Source organism: Columba livia, chromosome 13 (assembly GCF_036013475.1).
Source record: "Columba livia isolate bColLiv1 breed racing homer chromosome 13, bColLiv1.pat.W.v2, whole genome shotgun sequence".
NCBI lineage: Eukaryota > Metazoa > Chordata > Aves > Columbiformes > Columbidae > Columba > Columba livia.
Genome location: NC_088614.1, coordinates 18429166 through 18451649, shown reverse-complemented (window position 1 = coordinate 18451649; position 22484 = coordinate 18429166). Strand labels below are relative to the sequence as shown.

The window sequence follows — 22484 nt, the reverse complement described above, 5'->3', positions numbered from 1 at the left end:
GATGCACTCTTGAAAACCTCAGTCTTTACCAATCCATAGGGAGCTGCTAATAGCTGTCATTAATGTCATATATGAGTATCAGATGAATGTTTTAGAAGAATGGCTGCAGTGCGTGCAAGGCACAATGACAGGCATAGTGATTAAGTGACTTGTCCAAAATTATACAGGAAACCTGTAACCAAGCTATAGAAAACAATTCTGACCTCCAGAACAGTTCCTTAACCAAAAAACCATCACTCCTATAGAGTGCTCTTAGATCACAACGGTCTAATCTTTATTGGGATGAGCATTATATAATTTACAGAAGGGTCATACATAATGGATGACAATGTTATAGAAAGTGACACGACACATTTAAGCAAGGTTAGGGAGTGACAAGTTCAAAAAGGCTACATGAGATATTTTTTATCTTATTCCTTATTACTTCCTATAACTTAGATTTTAGCTTTAATTTTAGGTTAGACTGAATGAAAGTTTCCCAACCAAACAAAAGCAAAACCAAAGAGTTCTATATGTTTATATTAATGTGAAACTGTTAAATCATTTATTACATTTTAAACATTAAAGAGAAGAAGACAAGTCAGTGTTCACATTTGGGACAGTCCAACATTGTACAGAATACAGCGGAGTACTTGCATCAAAATTCAGTGATTATTATTGATGCTCCTTTGAAGTTTTACAACTACAATAGCTAAGTCCAGTCAAAATTCCATAGGTAAGACTTTATTCCTGACTTATCTCTCATTATAGAATCAGATGTATGAAAAAAATGTTACTATAGTGTTACAGTTACTGCTCCAGAATGTACACAGCCCTGAGCCTATAGCAAAAGTGAGGTTTACTTAACTTGAACGCACAGTTAGTTTAGACCAAACTCAGATGATCTGCCTTTGCTATTTTAATATGGGCAGAGAGCGACCACTGCCTGGCTGACAGAGTGTGACCTGACTGTGCATCCACCCGTGTCACCGTGGACGGGCCACACTAGCTCTCCCTCTTCAATGCCATCAAGCAGACATCTGCTCCTTTTCTTCAAGTTCTTTTATTCATCTCTCCCTAACAAGCAGGCATATTATCTCACTTCACACAGGGGCCCTTCTTCACTCCCTCTGTAATCAGCACTGATTACCAAGTATGCACATCCTATCATTTTAGGATACGCAAACCCTCTCGCCAGACTAGACGGGTCAACTTACGCGTTACATTTACTTTCTGCATTTGTCTCAGTATGGAAGATCTTTGCATTCAGTAAAATCACATACTCTACCTCTTTTCTGGCCTCTGAATGGGTTGCCTTCTAGGCATATTTATTATATAAATATTAAATGCTAATAATTATATAAATATATCACTAATTACTGGATGCTTGCCAAACAGAATACATCCTAATTAGACAGAATTAAATGAAGACCAACAAAGTGACTCATTTTACAACAAGGCCACCCATACAAATTACAAAATTAGAAGTTGATGGGAAAATATCGTAAGTGGTACAAAAAACCCCCAAGCAACAGAATAAAGCATTTTCTCTCTTTAAAGCTTGATAGGAGAAGTTCTGGTCAAAATGATTTAAAAAAAATCAGATTTCCTGCATTTTGTCACTGCTGTATTTGCTTTTTTGCCAGAGAAATACAGCCCGTTCTTACTCCTTAAGAGGAGTAAGAAGGAAATTAAAGGGCATGGAATAAATGTGACCACACCAGGCAGGTTCAAGAGAATGTATAGATATAGAGTTCACATAATAATCAATGTAATGGTCACTTAATGGGAAGAATGACTGTGATTCCAATAATAACGACTTCCTTCCTGCACACCACTTGTGTAATGGGTTCAAAGCAAGATGCAAATTGGAACATGGTTTTTGACTTTTTAATTCACATCATAATGTTAGTTGTCCAACAGTTTTTCAGACAAGCCTTGAGGCTAAATGTGAAAAATGAATACCTTCTATTTTAATGGAGGATCCATGTGCGAATAGCCCGTATGTATCTGTTGTAATGACGCAAGGAGATTTTTACTAATCAAAGGAAAATTTAACAGCTACACAGTGATGATTCCTGCCTGCTGTTTTCATTTTTAGCCTGGTTAGATTTTTCCTCTAGTACAAGAGTATTGGGGTTCTTCTACTCTTTACTACAACTGAAACTTTAAAATGGGACTCTCATCTCCTTTATCATTAATTGACAAAAGTACAATTAGAGCAACTACTAAATTAATTGTTATTCCTCCTCAACTGGCTGTATTTAGAACATGATAAAACAAAGAAACATTCCATAATGAGAGCAACCAACACATCCACAAGGTGCAAAAGGAGGAAGAAAAACAGTCTTGTGCCGTAATTACCAATTAGGTACTTAGAATGAAAATGCAAATATTCAAAATGAAACCTCTCAATGAGGTGAAAACAAAGGGGGGTTTCTGAAGATGCCCTAGGTGTCTGTCAGCCAATATTCCGAGGTGGTGAAGGGGTAGAGGCCTAACCAGAACCTTCAGCTCTAGGACATCATTCATTCTACTCAGTAAATTAAACCCATTGAGGAGAAATTAACCATAGTCGGTGTATTGTCCATGAACACTTCCACTACAGGAATTGTTTCTTTCAGAAGACCTGGAGGAATTAGATCCACCCATGAAACCAGAAGTGGTAATTTGGCAGAAATCTCGCAACATATTTTCAGAAGATAGCTGATTAACAATCTATATTCAGTTATAAATACAACTATGGAATACATTTGAAGTCTTAGAATGCTGTTAGCTTTCACAGAGTTCATGGTTTTAAAATACTTAGGGAACCTTTGAAAATTAAAGCGGTATTGGAGCAATGTTTCATTGGAAAACAAATTCCAGAGGTTTGGTCCTGTGGATTCTGCTGTTGTCCTGAGAGCGCTTAGCGGAGTCATTAAGAACAACGCCTTTCTGTCTGCTAAGCAGTTCAGCTTTGAGACCCCGATTTAATGTTTATTTTCCCCATTATGTGTCTGAAATTAAGTCACACTGAAGATGCTATTTGTTCTTATCTTTGTTATTTCTTTCATCCTTGTTCCATATTGTTACTAAAATAGATTTATTTTCATGCTAATTTGCTGACCAAGTTCTTTTTTTCTTCTGATTTGTTTTCATGACGCTTTATCCCTTGCTTAGTCTTTTAAAGTCACGGCAATGTTGCTCACTTTCCTTGAGTTTTATTATAAAATTAAAGAAATAAACTGGAAAAAGTTCAGTGTTTTACACTATCTGAGCATGATTAAAGTCCTGCAGGAAAAAAATTCACAGCTGTCCAATGCATCTCCTCATCATGAGTAAGCACGGTCGTGCATATGGTGCACAACACCGACCTCAGATCTTTTTCACTCAGATTGCATCTGGTTCTTAATTAGTCTGATTTATAAAATGAAACATAATTGACACCTTGGCAACATTATGTTGCTAGCAGCACAAATAATAAATCAAGAACAAGTGAAATAAAAGTCTCTTTGGTCATGTATGCATAATGTCATGCTGCATTTCTACAGCATTAGCCTGTATTTCATCACTCACATTTTATACTGTTTTGGGCTGGGTCATGTTTACATAACCGTCCTGAAATAGCTATGTAATTGTGATTGATCCATATGATAAAAAAGGTCCTTTCTGCAAGGATGCGATGCAGTGGAAATTAGCCTTATTTTCCAGTGTGCATATACAACTCTTCTGGAGTTGTCTGAGAGTTTGTATAAGTGAGGCTTCGAAAGACATTGTCATCACAGAGCTAAACTGAAACAGGATTGAAAAGTTAAACAGCATTTGGAACAGAAGTGCTCCCAGAGAAACACTTTGCCAGCTACAAAACTATAAAAAGTACAGACGTGCTGTGTGACACAGCAGAGCTGAGGAAGAGCCTAAAGATGCCTAAAAGAGGACAATCGGCTTACCAGACGGCCCCCTCCTTGCTGGTGCATTCATCAGGCTGGCCTGTCCAGTTGAATGAAGACTTGATGGATCACATCTGGCTTAGGGCGGAGGAGAGAGGGAATCTGTCTGGAGCCCTGCATCCTGAATACAGGAGAGGAGTGAATAAGGTTTCAGACGGACAGAACAGACAGTCGTCAATGTGTGGAGGAGCTTAGCAGCCGAGTTAGCTTTTGAAGAGTTGATTCTATTTTTCTAACATTCAGTTTCAGCTAGAGCAGCTACGTGCACCAAGAAGAATTAATCTCTTTAGCCTATTGAAGTGGTGAAAAGCATATAACCATTGTAAGAAGATGTAAATCACCCAGATAGGGCTAAAAAGTATGTTTGCAGAGAAACTGCACTTAGTCTTCACTTGTTCGGTGGTTCTAATTAGAAAGAAATCCAGGAAGAGCAGTGATCTGCATGCAAGAAGAAAGATGGAAAGACAGCAGAAGCAGGTGTCAGTGAAGGAAGTGGCACAGAAAGGATTGGAGTGGAAAAATGCTGGTTTCCCATCTACATTAATGTAATCTTCACTTCCAAAAATAACATCACAACCTTCTATGGCAGGGAAGATGTTTCAAATCACATTCAATTGATATTCAACATCAAGGAAAAACAGAACATCAGGGAATAACAGAACATAGTCAATAGTGATGATAATAAAGAAAGAAGGGGGAAAGGAAGCAGAAAGCTATCAGGTATGAAAGATACATACTGAGAAGATTTTCACCAGCATTCTCAGACTAGATGGGACTAACACTACTTTACCATGGAAAAGTATAACCTTGCTAGGAACACAAAATGGTGTAGTAAAAGGAGCTGAATTTATTCAACTACTACGTGAAATCATACGATGGAAATGGAAATGCATTCAGTGCCTGGCAAGCAGAATTTTTAGTATTACTGGGATGTATTGGGCTCCCTCAGTGATAGTACCATTAACTTGAAATTCTACCAGTCTTCCAGAATTTGAGAGTAGTCTAAAGATCTGGAGTGCCTATTTCCACATCGCGTTGTTTATCACTTTATCACTAGCAAAAAGGGCTCATCTTTTTGAGTCTTTAGACACAGTCTGTTACTTCACAGGATACCATTACATCTTAGAATGCTGTCAGATATGTAAATATGAAAATCAATTACTATTCCTACAAAGAATGATCTAACGTAGTTTCTGATCCAAAGCAGTTTCAATCAGGTCAGTTTTCTAAGGACTAAGGATGACGGAACCTGACTACGATAAACGAGTAACTGCATTTCCTCTGGTATAAAAAAAGATATATATTTCAGGGACTCAACACTTACCACCTAATGCACAAGCACCCACTACAGGAGAAGTGTTTGCACTGGTTGAATACCTTTCTTTTTACATATGAATCAAGTGCAAGCTGGAACGTGTCCTTTCCTTTTTCAGGCCATGAGATCCCTGTCTGCCTGCTCCAACAGTGACGGAGGTGCAGTAGCACAGTGTTCTCTTGGCACCGCACAGCCGGATCATAATTCTCATGCGCTTTCCAGCAGACGGATCAAAACACACCTGAGATGCCATTCTTGGAAACGGACTCGGAGCCAGCAGTGTAGTATAACTTGTAGATCGTGTGTAGAATGTGGTAGCTTAGGTCTGTAAACCACATGTTGTTTTTAACTGAGAAAGGTAAGTATGCAAATATAATTAAGAGCTTTCTAAAATGTGATTTCACGTTAGAATAGTCTAAATCCACAGAACTAAAATGTTTCATGGATCTTAGCTCCCTTAACTGTCACATGATTTGTTTTGATAAAATCTAGACCTTTTATTCAGCAAAATACCAACACCTTCATACTTTTCTGTTTTAACTTCCATAACTTACAGTTTATAACATAAGCAAAAAATAACTTATTGAAGAAAATCTTTCAACCACAGTAAAAGGAAGTATTTCAATAACTTTATATTAACAATTTCATTATTAACTACATCATTCCTAGAAAAATCAATAATCGGAGGTTGTTCTGGAATCCTCAGTTTATAAAAATGTTGAACTTTGCTATTTGAACAGCTCCAGTTTTAATGCCATGCTGGGAAAAGATTGATAGTATGGTATTTATAATATATTTTTTCAGACTATGAACACTTCTTGGGAAACACGAGGTGTGCCTGTGGGTGGCAGATCCTGGCACAGGAGTGCCAGCTGATAGGTTAGTTTGGGTTGTTTTTAATACGTTGGAATCATGTATTTTTAACTCCAGTACTTTCACACTGAACGCACCTTGCTATGCAAGATTTCCGTGTGATTTCTGGTGACAAAACTATGCCTATTAAGAGAGACACTGATCAATGCTGTTTCTTAGATTATACAGCATATTCTTATACAACTTTCGAGCAGTCTTCTACATGTTATTGCATACCACTAATATTGTCAGACACAATAGAAATCAGATGCAAGACACCTGTTTTACTTTTCAAGAAAATCACTAACAAGGGTGTGATTTGGTATGTTTTAGAACTGTACTTTGAAAGTCAATTATTGACATATAAAAGAAATGAAGATGTTAATTAAGCACAAGGAAGTATATAAGCATGTGCTTTCCCTTGAGAATTGCCATTGTGAGACACCCTCTGGCATAGATGGCAGCTGGGGCATGTTTCCCAAGGCTCTTGAAAAATTGCATTGAAACTGCAAAAATATATGAGGTTTTACTGCTCATATCCAAGAGACCATACGGGTGCTGTTATTCTAGATGTTCATTGTACATCCATCAAGAAATGATGGGTTTAATGATGTCCTTCCTAAGGCAATTTGTATCTGAGGTCAATGGGTTAACTTTGAAGTCGGGCAAAGTGGAAGGAGGGCAATGAAATAGCAGTGCCACCTCTTAGGTCTCTGAGGTATATATTTGGAAAGAAAAGTCAATCAAAAACACAGGAGGAGCTTTAGCTGGCAGCTGAGACAATGGCAGAGACACTTAGTGCGGAACGCAAAAGGAAACTGATTCATGGAAAGAAACTCATCTTAACACATGAGAGTTACTCTTGTGGGAACAAAAGCCTCACCCTCCAGGTATGCATTTGACAGATGCTGCTAAAAATATTTTCGGGGAAAAAAAGATGTGGAAGAAATCTAGCTTTTATTACATTAGAAACACAGCGACACAGAAGTACTTTAAAAAATGAAGTACCGCTGATCATTTGTTTTTATTATTTGGGATATCTGAATGCCTGTAATTGTCTTCTCTAGCTATTTCTAAATAGTTTAGAAATCCTTTTTAGTAATGATAAAGAGGTGATAAGAAATAGCAAGTATTTTAAAATAAGATGTGCAATAGTATACAAAGGCATGCAAGTCAGTCAGTAATTGAAGTGATTATACCAGGCTATTTCCTTTTAAATACATGACACAGTGCCTATATTTTCAAGACAGCACAATGAGGACAGAAGTGACAGATTAAACTCGCTAGATTGAAAGAACAACAGAAATGGACATTTAAATGTGAACATTCTTGGAGCTATTTAGGTATCCTAGGTATAATAGACGAAGCATGGCTGAGAATAAATTTTAAGTTTGTTATAGAGAACCAACAGAACAGTTCATTATGGAAGAATATATAATGCATTTAAAATGAAAAAAACCCTTCTTCACTGTGCACTCACTAAAATCAGTTTGGCTCAAATTCAGAGCTCAAACTCACCAGATGGACATTGCATATTTTGGGGAGAAGGGAGGCTGGTTACTTATAAATCTGTTTGACTTCTGCAGGAATATGAATGCATGCAATGAAGATGGTTCTCTTTGGCTGAAGAAAAGGCCTGCCCATGTTCCAAGCAACCCCATGATAGTTTCTACTGCATCAGCCCCAGATAAGGTATGTGATATCACATGTATACATTAGAGATGCAACGTTTCTTCTGTAAGAAGAGTTAACTGCATCCAAAGCCACCGTAGAACATTTGATTTGGGGTTTATTCCATTAGGAAACAGAATTTGGCACAAGAAAAATAGAATAGCAATGGAAACATCTTTTGGGAAAAAAGCTAAGTCTCTTTACTTTATGGCAGAGATGTATTTGCTTGTTTTTGAAAGTAAAAATTGCAGTGGCAGCATAGAAAAATGTTTACATCTGTGAAAGCACTTTTATCACAATATTCTGTCCTCACTTGAACAACCTAAAGAAACCGTAAGAACATTAGGAATTCAGTGCTGAAAACAGGTATTGCTGTGAGTGCATTGTTTGGGATGCAGGAGACGATCCATGTACTGCCATTAGATTTTAGGCGATGCTTTGTGAAGACCACTCACCTGAAAAAAGACTGTCAACAAATGCTAATTCCAGTTCCAGAGGTCTCATCTCAATTTACTGATGCCATGACAGTACAAAATCCTTATCAGTTGTCTAAACCCCTTACAGTTTTTGTCATCTATTGTGATCCTACAGCTTTTTTTGGAAGAGTTAATTCCATTAAGCTAAGGAATCTACGACACATTGCTAGTGTTTCAACACCTGTGTTAACATCAAATATATTTCATTACATTTTTCCCTGCCCAGCTCTCCAGCCTGTCCAGGTCTCTGATGGCAGCACAGCTTCCAGTGTCACCCACTGCTCCCAGCTTGGTGTCACCAGCAAACTTGCTGACAGTCATTCTATTCCCTCGTCCAAATCGTTGATGAATATATTGAACAATACCGGCCCCAGCACTGCCCCCTGAGGCACTGCACTAGATCCAGGCCTCAACTGGACTCTGCCCATTGACCACGACTCTCTGGCTTCTTCCCTTCAGCCAGTTCACAGTCACCTCACTACCCGATCATCCAGACCACACTCCCTCAGTTTAGCTTGGTAACCAACATTTGAGCTCAGAAAAGAACAGAAAGAACAGGTAAGGAGATATGGAAAATAAAGATTGCTAAGAGATGATCTACAGCCATTCAGTGAAATGTATGATGACGTTCCAAATTTACATTTTTACTCTACTTAACATCAGAAAGGCACTACAGCCCATACAGTTTTGGGCATCGTGTCTACAGAAGGGATTGTAAATATGCAAATTTAACAGACAAAACAAACAAAGGATACCAGTATATAATTTCAAGGAACAGATTCTGCTATGATCACAGGATAATTTCTATAAAGCATGATATAATCTTAGGAGAAGTGGGTTTTTTGTGAATTCTGATGAAGATACAGTGTCGTGTCACTCAGTTAAACATATTTAGCAATAACACATAGCCAATCATAATATTTGTAGCATATTTGGCCAGCACAGTTAATTACAGAAGTATCATGTGAACTTGCCTTAGGGCAATCTGGAAAGTTCAAACAATAGAATTAGCTTGTAGGCAACAAACTACATTAATTAATGGTTATGCTTATGTTCCATATAGCAAGAGAAAATTCCAAAATACATGCATCTTATGTATTTGTTAGAATGAGGGACAGAAACAGAACATCACAGCTTTCTTCCCATGGCAAATGCCAAACTGTGTTGTTTGCATACTAGTGCCACCCGATCAGAGAACGACATTACTGCGTGAAGCAGAGCAGCGATTGCCAAATGCCACAACGTTATGTAAAGAAAAAACAATCCAAAAGTAATATCATTTCACATTGCTCTGGAGGAGGAGCACTTCTGTTTATCTCTGCACTTGAGAGAACTTTGGAGAAAGGCAAGATATGAAAAATAATTTAAAGAAAGAAAAAAAAATAGTTCTAGGAAATAAAAGAGTGGGCTCTTATATCGGGTTTCCTGAGAAAAGGAAATCCATTTATAATATGCGTAAGAGGACAGCATTTCTTCAGTAGCCATCAAGTCAGTCTCTGCTGCCTTGAAGAATTTGGCAGGGCCAAGAACATGGGAGGAAGTTGAGGCCGAGGTCACGGTCAGAAGATGTCACGGCCTTTGCACACCAGTAGGAGGAAACATTTCTCTGTTTCGGGCCTCAGTAGGTCGTGCACTGATCTGATCTCATCCTCAGAAACACAATTCTCCAGAAATTAGAGTCGGCTCTACTATAGGCGTTTTCTTACACTGCTTCTAACAAATGATACCAAGCAGGCTTATGTACAGCCCAAACACTACAGAGAAATTGACTTGAGAGTTCAGGTTTTTTAGGAATACTGGAGTTTTTTGAACAAGAATAATCACTCGTGCTTACCTAGTAGATCTATGCAAGACCAAGTCATGGCCAAGTTCATTGTTTAAGTGGCATAGCTACATAAAGACTTAAAGATTTATGACATATAAATGACATGAAGTCTCACCTCAACTAAATTATACCCTGACTTTGCTTTTACAGGAATACTTGCTTCCTATGGGAGATCATGTTCTAGCATCAACTGCATCCCTGGCTGAGCAATCTTGGTAGAGAAGGTTGGCATGCACTGCTGCAATTTTATTCTTGGATGCTGAAAGATTAAATCAGAAAAGCCTCCTCCAGTGGATCTTCAATTCCAAAATATTTCAATTCACTGTTTTAAGAGGATTTACACATTTAACTGATTCAAATGCATTAAAACACTGTGTAAGACTGAGTGGCAATGTTGTAACAAAGTTGGACTTCCTTTTTCTGAACCATGTTAAACTGAAAGCTTCCTACTCCCACTCAGATCAGGAGTCATTTTGCCATTGGCTGTCACGAGGAGAAAAAGTGGGTCTTAAATAGGTAACAGATTGGAAGGACATGGGTAATTAGTGATGCGAGCTAAGTATTTAAACACAAAGCGAAATGCGAAACACTAGGACCGTTTTTACTTTGTCATGCTGTGCAAAGCAAACCACCTCACATTTAGGATGCTTAATTCAATTTGTGTTACACTACTGATGATTATGAAATGCATTTTGAAGATGTTTGTTTTATCTTCTCCTGTAAGTGCAGACAACATACAGAGACTTATTTCCTAGATGAAAGTACAAATATAAGTAGAGAGGCACTTCGTGAATACTATACGAAAAAAAAACGTATCTAATGAAAATTAAAATTCAGGATGTATTTAAGCAGATTTAAGAATTTAGGTGTTTCTAGTATGATGTAACAAAAGGGAGGCATCATTCTTCTTAGTTGGAACAGGTAGAATAAAAAATGAAAACGCCATTTTCTCTTTATTTGAAATGTCACAGATTTTACACTCATGCACTTACACTTCACACATACATCTGCCTATTAGTAGAGGACTAAATAGGGATTTCCCTCATCATTATTTCAAATAAGAGAACGAAGAGACTGAATTTCACTAAAATTCCCGAGAGGGTAGTGTTTTATTAAAAATAAAAGCCAAAATGGAAAAACTTTGCTGAATATTCAAGTAAGTACAAATACATAAAGCACTATTTATAGCATTCTTGTGATCATTCCCAGCTCTTTCTCACAATGACCTTCAAATATACCTCTTTGCCAAAGAAAAGGATCAGTGTAAATTTATTACTCAGCAATACTAAATGGGTCTTTTTTTCTATCATGCATGAAATTCCACTTCTCTACTACTACAAAATGACACTGTGCCCTTCCAGAAGGGCTCTAAAGCACAGCGATGCAAAGTGCCCTTCTGGGTTTTGCTGACCTAGAGGATTTATCTTTCTAGTAAAAGTGCCCAACTGAAATACTCTGGAACATCCATACGCACAACAAACAAGCTTAAAAGGTGTTTCCTTTGGGGGATTTAGTAGGTACTAAATTTTATGCTCCCATCTACATCCAGTTGACGTAGGATCGACATTTATTTACCAACATAGTTTCAGATTTTCATCTTACAGCATCTCTCTGGATATGCCAAATTAATTAACCCTCCCCCCAACAAACCAAATAAACCCCACCAGTAAATATTTAATTTTATTTAAGCCAGTGGATCTAAACTTAGTATTCATTTTACTTTCTTATCTACTATAAAGATATTGGAAATAGCTTAAGAGATATAATAAAGGTATAGTTAAACAGATGACCTACATTGTAATTGCCCAAGAGACAAACTGGTAAAGTAACCAGAAGTCAACAAAGCAATTCAAAACAAACTTGTTCAGATACACATTACATATATTTTATATTTACCTTCATTTTTCTTGATGGTGAAATTTGGATTGTTGACCATTTCAGGAAGAAGACTGTACAGGAAATAATGGCCATTTTTAGGATCGTCTTTGTCAATGGCACTGACAATCTGAATTACCTACAAGAGAAAACGCTCTCATTACGTATTCACACTCCTGATAAACATACAGTATTGAAAATACCGTTCCATTCTACCAGACATGTTCTCATGAACAGTAAGGTTAGAAGAGGAGGAAGTGTTTGGATAGCCAGAATAAATGTGAATAATAAAATAGCTTTGTATGAAGCACCTCATATGATTTATATGACCAGCTACAGTATCTGCAGTGTATTTACCTCCATTTACCTCTTTTACCTCCAGCCTTACTCAGAAAGATACTGCAGTTGATCACCTTCAAATCATACAAAGTTGCAGAGGAATATAAAAGGAGAAAATATTATTTTAAAATAATCAGATTTGGTTAAAAAAAATATATCTACTGGAGAAATTTAAATTGTTCAAAAACTGTATAAGTCGATTTTGTTTTTAATAATCGCAACTGCCAAGGTGGAAACTTTGGTATGTTTTCAAACACATGTATTAGAAGAGATGGCCAAAAAAGGCCTAACATAGCTTTAGTTTAAAGAAGTACATCTCCAATTTATCAGCGGCATAATGGATCCCAGAGAGTTAAACAGTGTGAAATATATAATCACCTGAAAAATGTCTAAGCAGATGCTGTCTGTCCCTCTGCAGTGAGACCCGTTCACGGAGGTGGGACCTTTTGAGCTTTCTCTTTGCAGAGCTCTAAGGCACTAAACTATCCACACGCGTCAGGTGCGGGGCTGGACTAGGCACCGCTCATTCTGCGTCACAGGTAAGTGTAGTTCAGAATGGAATCCCAAACAATCTTTAGACAGATATATTTTAGGATTGTCCCATTTTCCAAACACTGCTAGAATGGAAAAGCAACGGGAAAAGGGATAATGGTACAGCCAAGTCTAGAAGGTCCAATGCACATAGGAGGAACAGTTTATCAGATGGTTATGCAATTTTATCTCTACTGGCTACATAACTGTTAATTCATTGCAGCATTATGTAAGAACCTGACTGTAAAAAATCACTTCATTGTCTCCAGTGTTTCAATTAATACACCTGAAAGTTGGCAGCCAAGAGCACTCCTGATATGGGTTTTCAGCTCACGGAAGTTTTATGAAATAAGCTTAGAGTATCATCTAGATTGGAAAAATTAAAGAAAAAAAATAGGCATATTCATGGTGGTTGTGTTTCTTTTCTTTCCAGGAAGTATAGATACCTCTTTATATCTTATAGAATGCTCTCTTATATTTCAGTTATTTCCATCCATTCCCTTCATTGTTTACCAAATAATTCTTTCTCTGAAAATGCAGCAAAAATTATATGCAAAAGAGAGGGTTAGTGGAATACTACATTTGTTGTGTTACATGCACACATCAAGGAATTAAGAGTTAGTGTTCCCATAGCAACCTTATTTCTTTGTGCGTTTGCATTAAAATAAGCTCTTAAAAAAAAAGCATAACATATATACAGTGACACAAAGCTGCTGTATCGTTTACTCCATAGGGGTGAAAAAACATCCAGTAATTCTCATGACCACATCTTTATTAGTGAGCTGACAGGCATACTCTAATGCTCGGTGTTGTGTGATCATGTAATGGAACACTACTCAAGTAATTCTCCAACTCTTAATTTGTGGTTCATAACATGGTAGAGAATCTTCCAGGGCTGAGCTGTCTCTCACCCATCGCTACAGATGTTTCTTCTTTCCCAGTAATAACACACGTAACAAAGGTGTTGCATATAACAAACTTGGTCAATACTAATAATAAAGAAATCAAAAACTTATTTGTTTCACCATCAGCACTAGAGTGAAAGGTAAGAAGCCTTTGGCTGTTCAATCTTGAAAATTCTGAAATTCTGCCATCTAAAATTTCAACTTTGATATTGTATTAAAAATTCATGCATATATTTGATTCTGTACATACATGTAGTAGAAACACATCAATTCAGCATATTTTGCTTAACAGGCAGCTCTGGTTTGAAATAAGTAGTTAAATGAACCCCTAGGACAGGTCGGTATTATAGTCTGCAGGTTTGTATTGCATTTCTACAAAACCACATATGTCTGAAATAGTATTTATAAAATATTACCAATATAATCATAATGAATGATGGAGAAGGATCAATGGAATAACAAAGTTCTTATCAATGTATTATATCTATCTATGTGCGAGTTTAACATATGATACTGTTTGAAAGTCTTTACCTGCAATCCAACTGAACCTGACTCAGAATGGCTCCTTGTCATTAGTCAACTGTTCCCTGCTTTTATTAAAACTGTTCTTCCAACTCCGATCAAACTTGTGTGGTTACATTGGTGTTGATGGTTATTTCTGAACTGCCTTGTAGACTCACAATACCATCAGCCGGAGACCCAGCACAGCACAATTCTAACTTTGCCTTTTCAGCTGGAGCCAGACCTTTACTGCTAGAACTGCATTTTGCCATGTGAAGGAGCTTCGACTCTTCAGAGAGATCAAGATCCATCTGAAGATTCCTCCCATTAGAAAAAGCCAATTTTATTAAGACAACTGAATAAAATAGAGTCAAATTGCAAGAGACTGATGAAACATTGTAGTCGGTTTTATATTGCTCTAGTTTAAACACTGGCTTGAGCACTGATACATCACCACCTGCACTACTTAAGTGTTTGGAAATTTGGTAGCTTTGTTTGGAGCAAACAGCACTTCACTGAAGTCACCCAGTCTGCGTGTGGACTGGGAACAGTGAGTGAGGCGCTTGTCTTACTCAACGACACAGCTGTTCTGGTCTAGGAGTATAGGACAGTAATGTCTAATAGCGGGGCTGCACAAGAATCAGCTGTACGGCCAGAGCCAGCAAAACCATCAATGTTCTGGCTTTAGTAAGTGGAATTACGCAAAAAGGGAATAATAGCAAAAGGCATGAGATGGTTTTTGTTTTTCCTGCTGCTACTGTAAAAGTACATTCAAATCTTCCTGCTCCCCCCAAAAAAACCCCAAACAAACAACAAAAAAATACACAAAAAACCCAACAAACTGACGAAATAAAATGTTTCTGGTCACTTTCTGTTGCGTGTAAAAATGTGGAAGGAGCACGTAAATATGTGCAAAGAAAAATACACTTCTTCCTCCTCTCTTTCCTCTCCTAGTAGCTGTAGTAGCTCTATTGTTAGAGGTAGGTTAAAGCAAAGAAAATGCATCTGGCAATGTTATACATCAACAGTTTTTAATACATCCTGTCACATCACCAGCAGCTGCACTTGCCACTTGCAATTATATCAGAACCCAAAATAGAACACTTAGAAACTGAACTGGCATAGATGGTTCAATATATTTAGGGGCTGCAAATAAGCTTTTATAAAAGGTTCAAATGTAATCTCCCTTATGGTAATTCAAATTTGATTTAAACTTAGATTTAAGTTGAGCTGCGACTGTAAATAGATTAGAATACCTTAACACAATTGTGCCTTTCCTGCACATGTAACATTCCAATTTAAACTTTGGAGAACTATCCCAATTAGGCTTTTGCTGCTATGTAAGAGAGTAGTGTCTTTCTCGTATTAGCTGTTTCATAGCTCAGATGTTTAATATTTTGAATTCTGCATCTTAACTGATGAATGTGATTTCTTTCAAAATGTGAGTGTAGAATAACCAGCATAAGGGAAAACAAACAGGTGCTGTAGATACTAAAATCTGTACAGGAGCTGATAATTTTTGAATGATGACTTAAATTTAGAACTTAACCTTGGTCATTATTTAGGATTGGTTACTGTTCCAATAACGTTATTTGTTTAAAACACAGAATAAATTGCAGGATCAGTGCCACCTCATCCATGCTGGCAGCCAAATATTTAATAACCATCTGTAAAGTTCACAGAAGGATTCATGTTCAAGAGTGACATCTGCCATCAGATCGAGAGTGTAGATGGGTAAGTTGAAAAACACCATGGTTTAATGGAAGTTTTCTCTAAGTGCTTCAACAAAAGCCTCTTTTACCAGCTGACTCTTAATCATCTCAGTTATTGTTTTATTCCAAAATGAAATGGGAACATTTTTCACCATCTCTTAAACCACCTGAGATTTGATAGGAATACCTAAATATATTCAGAAAACACTGTGCAACACATTCTTCTGATGTCAGGGAAGCTTACTGAGCCCTGGATCAACGTATGCTCATTAGAATTTAATACATCTCAGAAAAAATAACTACTCGGAATCTGAAATCCACCGTGAGTGGAAGAGGAGAGTTTCTAGATCATGGAAGGAGGGGCTGGCCACCTGGGGAGAATATAAGGCTGTTGTCAGAGGGTGTAGGGAGGCAACTGGGAAAGCTAAAGCCTCCTTAGAATTCAACCTGGTGAGAGGGGTCAAGGACACAGGAAGAGCTTTTTCCAATACATGGCAGATAAAACTAACAGAAGAGGCAATGTAGGCCCACTGATGAGCAAGGTGGGTGCCCTGGGGCCAGAAGATACAGAGAAGGCAGAGTTACTGAACGCCTTCTTTGCCTCTGTCTGCTCTGCAGGGGGCTGTCCTGAGGATCCCGCACCGCTGAGGCCCCAGAGGAAGGCAGGACAATGGAGGAGTTTGCCTGGGTTGATGAGGACTGGGTTAGGGAGCAGCTGGGCAATCTGGACATCCATAAATCCATGGGTGTGGATGGGATGCACCCACGGGTGCTGAGGGAGCTGGCTGAGATCATTGCTGGGACGCTCTCCATCATCTTTGCCAAGTCTTGGGAAACGGGAGAGGTGCCTGAGGACTGGAGGAAAGCAAATGTCACTCCAGTCTTCAAAAAGGGCAAGAAGGAGGACCCAGGTAATTCTAGACCAGTCAGCCTCACCTCCATCCATGCGAAACTGATGGAACGACTTCTCCTTGGTGCCATCTCAAGGCACATCAGGGATAAGAGGGTCATTAGGGGCAGTCACCATGGCTTCACCAAGGGGAAGTCGTGCTTGACCAACCTCATTGACTTTTATGAGAACATAACAAGACGGATGGATGATTCTCTGTGTGAGCTAAACAGAAATCCACTCTGAGCTACAAGAACTTAAATACCAACAGTAACATAACTGTCTGCCCATAAGGGTACATTTCAATAATCTGCTTTTCAGTGGTTAAAGAGATTTCTCATTTTGTAAATGACACATTTTGACACCTTTTTAATAAACAAAAAGAGGTGCTAGAAGTCAAATCATCCTCTGTAACAATCCAGGCTTGGCAAAGGTAGGTTGTCATCTACTTCTACAGAGGTTGTCATTTAACACTACTAAAAGAAAATAATTTCTAGCTCTCCTGTCAGGTAACCTTCTTTGGAGAATAGTGAATTTAATGCCTAACACCCACATGAGACACAGGAATAGTTGGATTAACAAGACTAGTGTCATGCTATCAGCTGCTGTTTATTTAAACAAAATGTCACAATCTAGAAATAAATTAGTTTAAAAACAGTGAATTGTTGTAACACACAGTGTTTCTAAAGCTGGACAAATGAGAAATCTCATTCACACTGCACTGCTTTTTAAAAGTCTGTACATTTTCTTGAATCTTCACCTTCTCATTTGTGGCATTTGAGGGTTTTTTTTCCCTATTTCTGTACATTTGTCTTTCAAACTAGATGCCTTTTAAGAAATCTGTTGCCTTTTCTTTGGAAAGGGCTATACAGGTTAAATCTTGCTTCTGATATCTTGCTGTATTTACTTCATCTTGTGTTGTGTAAATTGCCAACCCTTTTATTTCATTAAATCAAGAAGGAAATATCCCCACTCCCTCAATACCACATCCCTCTTTAGATACTTCAAACACAGTTACAGTTTTCTTGATTTTCCAACAAGTTCTGATTTGCTTTCTTGTTTTTTCCCCAATTGTCATAGAAAAGTGACCTGGACCAGTTGCAATATTCCAATAACTGAACTGGAATTCAGGTTGGATTATACTTTATCCTGTTAATGAATATGAACCAAGGAAGTGATGAGCTCCACCAGAGTGGAAACAGTGGGAACACAGAGACATTCAGCATTTTTTCTGGATATGGTGCAAAGATACCTACCTTTAATTTAAAACCTAAACTTTAAAAAACCATGTATGCCCATATATAGGGATGTACCACGGAATAGGTTTATCTTAAATGAATGTTAAGAGTTGTTATTATGAACGCACAGGCACAGACTTTGGGAACAAAGATAAGGTCACAGGAAGAAACTGCACCCCCTTGTCACACATCGCAGCACACAACATGAAAACACGGAGATACTTACTTGTCCAGGCTTCCCATTCTCACATAAAAAGGCTTCGTGCTCTGATGCAAACTCGGGAGCATTGTCGTTTACATCAAGAACTTTGATAGCAACAGGCACCCGGGACACTTGACTGTGGTTCCCTACGAAAAGAAATCAAAGCATAAAAGGTCAACATATTTAATTTGGGACTGAAATATAAATGCTTACTTAGTAACCATAATCTTCCTGTCTTCTGTTCTTGCCTAATTGCATTGTCTTATCTGTAATGGATCATGGGAGTTGGAGCATGAGATAAAGAAGGATGGTCAGTATTTTATGGTTGAAAAGAACAAACAGATCCCCATTGCAAACAGCATTTGTTGGAGATTAGCTCAATGAAGACCTTTCTTGGACTAAATTGGTAAGATTTTTCTTTGATGAAGTTTGTATTGTTTTATTGATAAAGTCCATTACACATGGAAAAGGGAAGGCTGTAAACAACATAGATTTATTTCTTTGTTTATCTTTCACAGAGCAAAGAGCATTTTACTCTATTACTTGTTCTGACTGCACATCTATTATTTCTTCATTACAAATACAATTAATGTGGAGACCCACAAGATAGATGGTAGATTTACACAGGCAAAACTAGATAGTACTTCGGACTATTAAAGCACTTTGATTCATCTACCACTGACCAGAAATATGACCCGTGGACTTCTTCCTTCACCTCATTATTTATAATATAGATCTATTTTGCATAAAAGTGTTCATCACTATAAGAAGTAGAATGACCTCGCTAAGCTGTAAGGAAAGAAAAGCTAAATCAACAGTTCACATTGTACTTCAAAGAGATTTCACTGTCAGTTTCTAGTGTCTTTCCTTCAACTCAGTATAGCTAATTTATTTTAATAGGCTATTTATATATATTCTAGACTGTTTTTCCCCAAAGAGCAAAAATACGAGTTCACTTTAAACTGACGAGAGCAGCTAATCTGAAGATTTTTAAAACACTCTTTACACCCAACAAGTAACTCAGTACTAGTTTCAATATCTATCTCTTAGTATTATTTTACAACCACAGTATTTTAGCTTGTTTATATCATCAACAATTTGAAAAACTGCGCACGGTATGAATTAAGCTCTGGGTCTGACTTGAACTACGTGGCTTTGCCTACATTATTACTGCAGGCACAAAGCTGCTGCCATAAACCAGGGTACCAACCTACAGTTGTTGTGAGAACTTGCAAGACACCAGATTTCAATGTTTCCCATTTGAAGAAGTCAGAAGTTTTAGTTCAGAAAGAAACATGTTACAGAAGAAAAATAAATCCCCACCAAATTATTGTAAGAGTAATATTTATGTCCACTTTGCATCCTGTGATCTTATTTACTATCAGACGAGGTGAACACTTATGCCATGAAACAATAATGTATTTGAAATCAAATAAAATTTAATATGCAAATAATGAATCTCCAACATTTTAAACACATTATTTTACCTTAACTTGGTAAGAATATAGACAATGAATCTTGAGCTTATCAGAATTCTCAGCATTAGTGTCATATTTAAACACTAAAGATTTACTTTTATCTAAATTAATGAAATGGTGGCAGTTCAAATTTTAAAGACATTACACAGAAACGTAATTAATTAGATAAGCTTCTAAGGAAATTATTCATGTCCCTTGTGACTGCCCCCCAAATGTTTGTCTTTCATCAGCAATACAAACATTAAATTTAAAGATATTATAATTAGAAACTTGATGAGAATTAATTTTAAAAAATTAATTTACTAAACACATTTGAGACTCAACTGGCTTGAAACCTCCAAAGAAGGGGACATCCACCTCCTGTTAGGTTCTTGTGACCATGATGAAATTTATTGTTGAGAAAGGGAGAGGAGAGCTGGAGAGGGAATTTTATCTACCACTCAATACACCGCATTATTTTGTCATTGCAAACAATTGTCATTGTTTAATTTCAACTACATCCACTTGGTCATCTGCAGACACAGCATGTAACTGTAAGAAACTCCTATGCAAATTGTGTACATCATTTCCTAGAAGTGCAGCACTTTAATGTCTCTGCTGCAATCTCAATTACTGCCCACAGTTCTAAGATCCAGTAAGCTGTAGCAGATAGGCACAACACACACAAAGAAAGGAACATCTAGACAGATATAAGGAAAGGATGACTCAAAGTAGTGCAATTTACTAGTGGTAATAAATAAGTTTTCCAAAATAATAGAAAGTCCAGCTGAATTTAGAAATACCTATGGAAAGGTTTACAGAAATGAGGAGCACCTAGGCAGCTCTTATGTTTTGTCCTCAGTTCTCAAGATTCTATTGGAACATCAAATGCGTGAAATACACACCTTGCTGTTACCCATCTATGATTAACATATCCATTTAAACTAATTCAGGATTAAAAGAGAAGGCTGCAGAGTTTGATACAAAAATGAAGAGGCAGAAGAAATAATAATAATAATAATAATAATAATAATAATAATAATAATAATAAAAACCATTATCAAGCCAATTAGTGTCTCCAAAGCTGAACTTTCAGGGGCTACAGACAGTGTTTCTTATTGTGATCAACACATTTCTTCTTTCCTGGAAAAACCCTTCACATCCGAGATGTGTGTGTATCACTGGAAATTTGTAATGTGAAGCATTCCGCATTGCTAACATTGTTAATGCGTGCAGCAAGTCATACTAGGGGTAACTGGAGCTTATCAATGACATTTTTGCTCTTGTGCCATAACTAACGGAACATAATGCAGCCATTCCACTCCCAGAACCACTTAAACACTTCATAAACATGCTTGAAACACTTCTCCACTGCCTTTTCCTTGATAGATAAACGTACAAGTGGTCTCAAAGAGCAGATGTCTTTGAGGGAGAGAATTACGGGTTGCACAGAACAAAGGTGTTCATTTGTTTAACCCAAAGAAGTACAGTTTAATCCAGTTTTCCTTTATTTAACTAAATCATCCAAAAATCACTTCAAGGTTCTCTTTAAAAAGTCATAAGCTGTCTTGCATTTTAACTAAAATTAATTAACCTGAATTTAAAAGAGACTCCTAGAAAATAACATGATTTTTATTATTGTTGCCATCACCACATGGCTTGGAAATGGCTATTTCATGCTTCTCTCATTCAGTGACATTTGCACTATAATAATATTTTAAATCAGAAGTAGAGGAAGTCTTAGTTCTAACAAGGAAACCAAAATAAAAACTGAATCGCTGACCTAATAAAATCAACAGCACTTGCTTTACATCCCTTACATTTAAAACCTTTTAGGTTGCTACGTGTAAAACTGACAAACCTAACACCAAGAATCCTGAGAAAAAGAGATGCTATTGTGAAACTGGAATTTGATTTATATTGAAGTTCAGCTAGCAAATACTGCGTTCAGTTGTCCGTTATGTAACGATCTGATTCAAGACAGACTGAGCACCTGAAACTCACTTGGAATTTGTCGGGAAAAGACATCAGTAATTGGCAATATTTCTGTTAAAAATAACAGAACATATGCTATTTCTGAATTAAGACAAAATTCAAGCAACCAAATTTAAAAAAACAACACCAAAACCAAACAACCAACTAGGAATGGTCATCCTGAAGGTTTGGATCCCCCCTGAACCCCTTGGATTTTTAAAGGATGAGAAAATACTAAGAGTTGTGGGATATGATAGAAAGGTATCAGTGCACAGCAGAAACGCTTCTGTACGAGTTGCTAAGACAAGAGACAAACACTGCTTCAAAATTAACGTTCCATTTATATTTACTTCAGCACACTGGAACATGTTAGAGGAGTACAGATTGTGGGAGCCTCTGCGTGTGCATGTGTGTGGGAGGGAGGCAGAAAGAAAAAGATGTGAAACATATTTCTTGGGTTTGTTCCTTAAGTCATTCTTTGGGAGAAAAATAATAATGGAGTTGAAAAGTTTTGTCGCCTTTCAGTAGAACACTCCGTTTATTTTATTATGGTCTCCAGAAGAAAGGTGAACAAGTCAAGAACAAAACTATGTTACATTCTATTTTTACTTCCTCACTGATAGAGTGTCAGACTTGCTCAATATCTTCCACCTCCTTAATTTTTGTCCGTTTTTCTGCATCTCATTGCCATGAAACAAGTGTCAGAGTCTTGCACAACACGTTTCCACGGGCATGGACAAAGGCAGAAGAACCATACATACCTGCTGACCAGCTGGAGCGTGAGGACTCTATTTCAACTGCGTAGCCTGGA

General features: G+C 37.4%; 1 protein-coding gene and 1 long non-coding RNA gene across 7 annotated transcripts in view; one reads left to right on the top strand and one right to left on the bottom strand.

Moving 5' to 3' along the window:
- The window catches only part of CDH8 (cadherin 8), a 352129-nt gene that overhangs the window by 13952 nt on the left and 315693 nt on the right, over nt 1–22484 (bottom strand). For 4 of the 6 annotated variants that reach the window (XM_065029272.1, XM_065029271.1, XM_065029273.1 and 1 more), the window contains 3 exons: nt 22435–22479; nt 18267–18388; nt 11947–12064 (listed from right to left, as the gene is read on the bottom strand). In XM_065029272.1, coding sequence (XP_064885344.1) covers nt 11947–12064; nt 18267–18388; nt 22435–22479 — 285 coding nt within the window. Of the gene's footprint in view, nt 1–3911; nt 4033–11946; nt 12065–18266; nt 18389–22434; nt 22480–22484 lie in introns of those variants that run through there. The other 2 variants (XM_065029274.1, XM_021293994.2) reach the window with 2 other exon arrangements.
- LOC110362297 (uncharacterized) lies at nt 6688–11950 on the top strand. Its single transcript, XR_010465984.1, has 3 exons — nt 6688–6968; nt 7665–7770; nt 10201–11950. It is a non-coding gene; the product is annotated as an uncharacterized LOC110362297 (long non-coding RNA).